The sequence below is a fragment of the Falco peregrinus genome, chromosome 6 (genome assembly GCF_023634155.1).
Source record: "Falco peregrinus isolate bFalPer1 chromosome 6, bFalPer1.pri, whole genome shotgun sequence".
Lineage (NCBI taxonomy): Eukaryota > Metazoa > Chordata > Aves > Falconiformes > Falconidae > Falco > Falco peregrinus.
The window spans coordinates 22,598,569-22,607,128 of NC_073726.1; the positions used below are offsets into that span (position 1 = coordinate 22,598,569).

The 8,560-nt window shown below is 58.7% G+C and overlaps 1 protein-coding gene across 1 annotated transcript; it reads right to left on the minus strand.

The window, feature by feature from the left end:
* Window positions 1-1,667: 1,667 nt before the first annotated feature.
* On the minus strand, window positions 1,668-7,539 carry LOC101910864 (uncharacterized). Its single transcript, XM_027783706.2, has 20 exons — window positions 7,438-7,539; window positions 6,945-7,091; window positions 6,743-6,864; window positions 6,536-6,644; window positions 6,326-6,442; window positions 6,089-6,156; window positions 5,870-6,007; window positions 5,562-5,747; window positions 5,353-5,455; window positions 5,121-5,262; window positions 4,860-5,043; window positions 4,642-4,741; window positions 4,440-4,558; window positions 4,254-4,291; window positions 3,949-4,061; window positions 3,707-3,855; window positions 3,393-3,487; window positions 3,002-3,080; window positions 2,610-2,718; window positions 1,668-2,223 (listed from the first exon to the last, which is right to left on the minus strand). The coding sequence occupies exons 1-20, from the start codon at window positions 7,493-7,495 to the stop codon at window positions 2,150-2,152; spliced, it is 2,250 nt and encodes a 749-aa protein (XP_027639507.2). The 5' UTR covers window positions 7,496-7,539; the 3' UTR covers window positions 1,668-2,149.
* Between the last annotated feature and the right edge of the window lie 1,021 nt (window positions 7,540-8,560).

Genomic DNA, 8,560 nt, shown 5'->3' on the forward strand with positions numbered 1-8,560 from the left:
AAGCTTGCCCGTTCACAGTGGCAGAGGCTTTGCTCTGTGGTGCAGCTTGAAAGATACATAGCTACAGGCTTTTCTTGCTCCATCTCCTGCTTGTCTTCATCTCCAGCCCAGGTTCCTCCCTTTTCTCCGTTTTAAGGGCAAGTTAATTCCCTCTGTGCAATTCCATACATGAAAGCAGAAGAGCAGAGTGTCACTGCTTCTGCCAGGGCAGGGCCGCGATTTCTCTGAGGGAGAGGATCCACAGCAGCTCATGGAGGGAGAGGAGTTAAGAGCATCCGCAGCGCTACCTGGAATGGGGACAGGACACACTGGGACAGAGAAAGTCATCTCACGAGCAAGGTTTTGTAAGACAGCCCGGCTTCCTTCGCCCCACAACTTACCCCTGCTCCCAGCACCAAGCAGAGCACCTCAGGGCAGTGTCAGACATCTTTGGGGCTTCCTCACTGCCACCCATGGCTACTGCTGGGCTCGTCCTGCTGCAGAGCAGAGCACTGGGAAAGGGACCCACAGTGCTGGCCCTACCACACTTTCCCAAACACAAAGGCTAGATCTGGCTCCAAGAGAAGTCCCAAGCATCCCTCACCCTAGGGTAGAAGTTTTCCATTTAGCCTCAGATGAGACATAGGAGAACCTGCTCAGTGCCATCATCATCTGCCCTCCCATCGCCCACCTTATCCATCTCTTACTGCCCCATGCTGTCAAGCCCATCTGCTGCCATCAGCTAACTCTGAGTACTCACCCAGGAATCTTCCCAAATGTCTGTATTAATAACAGCAGGATTGTCCATACTGATACCAGGAAAACAAGAAGTCTTGATAAAGCAGCATCATTAACTGCCAACAAGCTGCAGCCCTCCCTTGGGAAGGAGGGGGATCCCCAGCTGCTGCCCACCTTACTCTGGGCCGTTTAAAGCCCAGTCCTGTTTCTCCATTGACCACGGGACCTTTCAGAGTCCAACATTACCACAGGCAGCGAGCAGCACTCCCCTCTCTGGTTTTTAGTGCCTAAATACATCTCCACACAGCTGAGGAGGGAGAAGGGGCACGGGAGGTGCAGTGCCTGCATTTCTGTATCTGTCAGTGTTTTGCTTTTGATTTGTTTTTTTAAAGCTCTGATAATAAATCAGTCCAAGCCACCCACTTTGTCCTCTCACCTCACCCACTGGCATTTCCCTCAGCAGGAGATGCACTGGTCCCCCAGCATGTCACACCCTATACCCTGGGAGTAGTACCAGGAGCATCCCTGACCCTTCTTAGGAGCCTGTTAAAGACCTCTGAGCAAGGATGACCCAGGGCAGTCAGACAAGGCTGGAGACAAGAACTGGAGCTTAGGGAGGGTCTTGGAGGAAGCTGGAGCCCATAGCTACCCCACCACATAGCTCTGTCCCCATAGCACAGTGGTGGATCTCCCCTGGCACCTGCTCTGGTGCTCTAACGGAGGACACTGAGTGCTGTCCTGGTCTGCTCCCAGGGATGCTGGCTCCAGCTGAGCCATTGCTGGTGCCTGATGGCCAACACATTTGAGAGCCAAGCCTTGGTGGACACCAAGTGGCCATCACCCCTAGACTGGGTGGTAGGCAGAGGGGCCCAGACAAGTGACTGAAGGCTCATTCAAGGAGAAACAAACTTGTTTCCAATTTGTACAAAACTGCTTTAATGACAAAACAGCTGAAGAATACTGTTTGGTGTGTTTCTAGTACCATCAAGAAGCCCTGTGTGATCCCCAGACCCAAGCCCCTTCCAGGGCTGGGATCACCCACTGCCTGGAAGGGCAAGAGGCTCTTCTCGGGCACCTTCTCCCAGTGCAAGATGTCCCAAGGGAGGGGTCTGTGCCCAAGACCACACAGAAACCCCCTTCAGGGCCCTCCACTAAGGACAATTTTCCTTCCAACCACACAAGCACGGGCTGGAAATACCTCTGTGAAGTGCTCCGGCATTGGGGCTCCTTGATTCAGGGGTGCTTCCAGTGCTGCCCTTTCCTATCACTGGAGCACTGTTAGCACCCCACTGGGGGAGCCAGGCAGCAGCAGACGCTTCAGTAAACAATGCCTCCAGACTGGAGCCAGCCCAGCCAAGTCCCTGAGACACCAGATAACTTCTTGATGGGTGCCGAACCCAACAAGAGGGTTGGAGAAAGCAGGGTCCAAATCTCAGCAACCACTGGGCGATGGGGCGAAGAAATACACAGCCAGGAGGATGAAGTAGACCATCACCAGCACCGTGCCTAGGGCAAACAGAAGAGGTTGGAGGAGGTTACTTCCTGGAGCGAAGGGGGAGGTTGCTTTTAGGACTGTCTAGTGTGATCTGGATTAGCCCACTGGAGAGGACTTTCACGGTCCTCTGCAAAATCTCAATTAAAAGGAGTTTAAACTCCCCCTTAAGGGTGAAAAGGGAGTGATCCCCCTTGGAGCTACTGCAGGGTGGCAGCTCCAGGCTTGACCCACACCTCCAAGATGGTCAACCAAGGCCCCTGAATTGCTCAAGTCACCACTTGCCAAGAGCTGCAGCAAGCAGATGACCCCAGGGCTGTATCCAGGTGCCCACCACCCCATCAGGACAGGGAAGGTGGGTACATCAAGTCCCATAGCAACTACACGGGTGAGCAGTCACCTTGGAAGTAGTCACATTTGCCATCCATGAAGATGTAGTTCATGAGCACCACACTGAACATGCTGGCATAGACGTGGAGGTCACTGAAGACAAGCGTGAAGTTGGTTGGCTGCAAAGCAGAGGATTGGGGGTTTATGGCCAGCTGGGACAGCCCCACACTGACTGTGGTTGGGGACTTGCCTGTCACCCTTTAAATCCCCTCCTGCCACAAGTTGCTAGGGCTGGGGACAGCATCAGTCAAAGCAGGAGACCTCTGACCCCACTTTCCCCTGCAATGAGCAGAGGGGCAGAGACACTGGGGATGGTGGCTGTGCCCTTGTCACATCTCACGGAGCACTGTGTGTCCCCAACCCTGCTGCAGGTCACCCAGGGTCTGTCCTGGGGCTACTCACGTAGAAGATTGTGAAGAGCACAAGGACGGGGATCTGGAGCATGCAGACCTGGACAGCAATGCAGTTCCCAATCTCGATGCTGGGGAGGACAGAGGACTTAAGAGCTGCCAAGCACCAGGTCTCCAGAAGCCCTTGGCTTGCTCAGCTCAGGGTGAGGCAAAAAAACCCCACCTCAGGGAACCAAACCACAGCGCCCAACCTGTTTCTGGCCCCATTTCTGGGGTGACTTTTAAGTCCTCCTCAGGGCAACGTTGGCAGGGATATGACCCATCAGTGGCATGAAGCTGGACAGCCCATCACTGGCACCAAGGCACAGCTATGGGACTGGAACAGGGCACGGGGACCATGCTGAAGGTAGACACCTCAAAACCCATCCTTTGAGCCAGCTCACCTCAAGCTCAGGTTGTTCTGCAGGGCAAACTGGATGCCATTGACAATCTCTGGCAGCTCCGGCACCATTGCCAGCACAGTGACACCAATGAAGTACTGCGGGGAAGAGGCAATATCAGCAATGTGTATGGCCGGATCCTGACCATATCCAGACCCTGGGCAACCAAGCTCCTCAGTGCATGGAGCATCTCAGCATCTTCCCCCCACACTGCTCTTGGGGCTCAAACAGCATCCAGGGCAGGTTCCCATCCCTGGAGGGCACATCCTGGTCCTCTGGGCCACCCAAACCTGGCCCACCACCATCCCCACACTCACCTGTGAGATGGTGGAGTTGGTGAGGATGGGGCTGATGTGCTCCGTGGCCAGGTCAGCACAGGCTGACATGCAGAGGGTGGAGAGCAGGAGGATGACCAGGGCCCGCCAGCGAGACCAGTGTACCACAGCACTGTGGTGGTGGCCAGGCACTGCAGGAAGAACAGAGACACAATGGGACACCCCAGCATGGTGAGAAGAGCCGGCCCCACAACTGGGGCATCCCACAATTCAGGGACACTCACTGTGACAGTCGCTGATGTGGATATCGTAGATGTGCGAGTGAGTTTTCAGGGTGAAGAAGAGGCCAATGAGGTAGGCAGCAGGGAGCAGGAGGGACACTGTGTACACCAGGGGTCTGTGGGACATGGGTGACACGTGCTTAGTGCCGCCAGGCTCCAGCATAGAGACCCTGGGGGGGGGGGTGTCCCCTGGGCATGAAGGAGATGGGGTGCTGGATCAGAGCCCTTCACTGGGGGCAGAGAGGGGACCTGGGAGGGATGCAGGACCATGATCAAACCCAGAAGGTCCCACCCCAGCGGACACTCACTGGACATGGCTGTAGTAGAGAGTGCCATTGTTGTCCATCTGCAGAGAGAAAGAGCCTATCAGTGGGGATGCAAGGGGACAAGGGAAAGCCTTGTTGCCACCACCCAGCACAAGAGCAGGAGCCAGCTGAGCTCAGAGCGTCCCCAACCCCAAACCCCAGCAGCTGGGGGTCCATCTCCCCACTCACCAGGTCAAAGTGACAGTTGTGGCAGAGGTAGTGGCCCAGTGGGTTCTGGGTGATGTTGTGGCACTCACCACAGATCAGCTTCCCATACACCTTGGAGAAGAGTGTTGGTGCAAAGACACCTGCAAGGATGGAGGGACATGGGGTGTGTGCCCACACTGGTGGGACCCCCCCAGACCTGGGGACACCCCTGGCCCCAGCTCACCTCCCACAGAAAGGAAGAGCAGGGCTGAGCTGACACCTGCTGAGCGGCTGTTGAACCGTTGCTCCTGATGCCGAGTGCCCCCAATCACCATGCACAGACCCTTGGGGATGGAGAAAGCCCCCCCAGGAAATCCCCATCAGCAGTTTGCTCGCAGCAGCATCCCAGCTCTCTGCAGAGACTGGGTGCTCTCATGCCATGAGTATGTCACCCCATCTCACCGGGACAAAGAGGACACAGCCCACCAGTGTCCCCGTCAATGCTGACTTGACGATCTCAGCATAGCAGCGGTTGCCTTCGCGCGAGCCCTTGATGAGGGCCGTGATGTAGAAGGTGAGCTCCGTGATGGAGCCAAACGTGGCATTCACCACTGCTCCCACTGCAAAATTGCTCTGGGCAGAGATGCTGAAAGAGAAGGAGGGTTCAGCAGGGCTGGCTTGTGTCCCCAGTTTTTCATCAGGTGTCCCCCCACCACTGCTCACCTGGCAATGGCCATCCCAATGTAGTAGGAGAGAGGCATGATGGAGAGCAGGGCTAACGTGAACTTGACTGAGGAGCTGATCAGGCGGTTGTGGCTGTCCACGTAGCCCAACACCAGTGTCACCAGCACCAGTGGCAGCAGGTCTGGGGTGGCCAGTCAAGGAGATGACCACAATGGGATGGGGTTTGGGGTCAGCCCCCCTACCCCCCCCACTCCAGCCCACAAAAGGATACTGACAGCAAAGACATTGATGCCATCCACGGCATATTTGTAGTAGTAGGGGTTGACAGCACGGTAACAGCAGAGGATCACCTCCCCCTCCAGTGGCACCTCCGTCTGCAGAAGGAGAAGTGGGCGACACTGCTCCGAGCATCCCCTCCCCCCCCTAAAACTCACCCCAAAGCAGGGTGTGGGACCATCACCCCTGCACAGAGGCACCCACCATCTTCAGGCGTCGGACAAGCACTTGCTCCGGGGGCAGCAGCAGGACACGGGCAGCAGTGCGGGCACTCAGCTTGGCCACAGGGATGAGGACGATGAGGAGCCATGCGGTGATACACACCAGCCCGTGGGCCACCACCAGCACTGGGTAGCCCAGGCACAGCCACACCACAGTGCCAGCAAGCTGCTGTGAACAGGCAGCTGTCTTTAGGGTTTGCCCCCCAAAACACCCACCCCAGGGGAGCAAAGGCACCCATGGGTGCCATCCCCACATGATGGGGGTATAGCTATGTCCAGCATGGGGCTCACCCAGTATCCAGCATCCACCCAGCACTGTGGGTGCCAGCGACGTGGCATGGGGCCACCGAGCAGGGCTGAGCTCTCCCCGGCACTGCTTGCCTCCACACCAGCCTTGCATGTACCCAGGGCCTGGCGGGATTTGGGGACCTGGGGAGATTGAGGATATCAGGGTGTGGCATGGGACACCCCCACCACCTCCCATGGGGTTCTGATTCAGGGGACACTTACCTCCGCTCTCTGGATCACTTTGCCAAAGGGCCAGAGGAAATACCCAGCCAGGTCCCAGCAGAGCCACCCTGCAGGGACACGAGTGTCAGCTCTGTTGGGGATACAAATAGCCCTTCCAGCTACAGGGCCACCCCACAGAAGTGACCTAGGCGATCCCAGCAGTGCCATTTTGGACTCAGCCAGGAGACCCACAGCTCACTCAGCCTTTCATGGGGGTGTCCCAGATTCGGGACTCACCATAAGGAGCCCCCACAACGGCAATGAACATCACGGCAGCCACAAAGACATAGAGGAGCGAGAGCCACCAGCCAAAGAGCAACAGGTAGAGGACATTCCCACATGTCACTGTGGACCCTGCAGGAAGGGAGATACCAGATGGGACCATTGTCACCTGCAGCAGCCCAAATCCATGCTGCTGCTGCACAGGGCTGCCCCAAGGCCACCCACCTCCAGAGCCCCGGATGATGTTGAGGTCAGAGTAGAGCTCTTTGACAATCTCTGATCGGTCCTCCCAGGGTCGTGCTGTCACGTGACTCTTCCATTTTTTGAAGCCAAACTGCAGAGATTTTTTTGGGGTGGAGAAGAGAAAAATACTAAACCATTACAGCTATCCAGGAGCACCCATGGGTGCCCCCACCCATGCCAGATACTCACCTTGTAGTTGTTTGAGAGCTTGTTGGCCTCCACAGCGTTTTCAGCTGTCAGGGTGGTTTTCACCACGCAGCTCTCACAGACCTCTTCTGAGTGCTGCTGGCAGCAGGATGAGGTGGACATGGCTACAGGCGAGATGGAAGGTGACAGGGGGTGTGGGACAACCCCAGCACCCTGCATCCAGCCCATCCCATGGCCGACCTACCTGGGGGGATACGAGAATGGTGCAGGTGGCAGCCCACGTCACCCAGATCACCCTGCACATTGTAGATGGCGTTGCAGTGCCGGTCACAGAGGGAGTCCCGGCGGGGGCCATCGCTGTCGCCCTGGGGCTTGGCGGCCTTCGGAACATCTGCGGGCAGGGGTTTGGAATCACACCAGGGCCACATCCTGCCTGGGCTTAGCACCGCAGGACACACGGCCGGGTCCCCAAACCCCATAGGGGGCACACAGAGCTCCCAGGGTAGTACCCCCAGGATGGTACCCAGGTGATGCTCAGAAGGGTTGGACCCCTCCGGTGCCCAGCGTGATGCTTGGAAGTGGGGACGGGGGAGACGGGGTCCCAGCCCCCGGTGCCCAGTATATGGGTAGCACATCCCTCTCGGCGTGATACTCGGGAGGGGGGAGAGAGAAGGAAGGACGGACGGACGGAGTCTCCCCGTGCTGTCCCTACCCCGTAGCCCCCTCCCTGCGCTCACCGGGCGCATCGAGCGCGCAGCAGCAGCATCGGCGGCTGGGCTCACCCTCACTAGCCATGGCGGGGGCAGCAGTGGTCCCGGGGGCAGCAGTGCCGGCCCACTTGGGCCCGCCGGTATTTAACGGGCGGTGCCGGCGGGCATGCGCGGGGCGCGCCCCCGGGAGCCGCCCCCGTTCCCATCGGGAGGGGCCGGGGCCGACCCGCCTCCGCGGGGCTTGGATGCGCCTAGTAGCCGAGTGCGCAGGGACCGAGGTGCGCGGTGCATCGGGGTGCGCGGGGCTGGAGCGTACGGGATACCGGGATACACAGGGACAGGGGTGCGCGGGGACGGGGGGTGCGCGGTATGTCAGGGTGCGCGAATACCGGGGTGCGCGAGGATCTGGGGTGCGCGGTGTAGCAGGGTGCACAGAGACCGGAGTGAGCTGTGTATCGGGGTACACAGAGGAGAGGATGCACAGGGATGTGGGGTGCGCAGGGACGCGGGGTGCACGGGGCTGGGGCATGCGGGAACGGGGGGGCATGGTATATCGGGGTGCACGGGGATGCAGGGTGCACGGGGCTGGGGCATGCAGGAACCGGGGTGTGCACTGTGCCGGGGTGCACACAGACCAGTGGGCATGGTTTATTGGGGTACACAAGGACAGGGGTGCACAGGGGCCAGGGTGCACGGTGTGTCAGGGTGTGGGGTGGCCAGGGTGCACAGGAACCTGGGCCGCACAGGGAGCCAGTGTTCACGGTGTACCACAGCACACAGGCCTCTGCGCTGGGAGTGGGGTGCGCGGGGACCCAGGCGCCCAGGGACTGGGGTGCAGAAGAATCTGGGGTGCACAGGGACTGTGGTGCAGGGTTTATCCAGGTACACAGGGTGCATGGTGCATTGGGGCACTCAGGAACTGGGGTGCACAATGTATTGGGGTGCATGGGGACCGTGGTGCACAGGGAGCAGGGTGCACAGTGTGTGGGGCTGCACAGGGAGCAGGGTACATGGTGTGTCGGTGTGAGCAGGGACTGGGGCGCACATGGAGCTGGGGTGCACAGGGACTGCAGCACACAGGGACTGGGGTGCACAGGAACCTTGGTTGCACAGGGCTCTGTGCTGGAAGTAGGGTGCATAGGGACTCGGG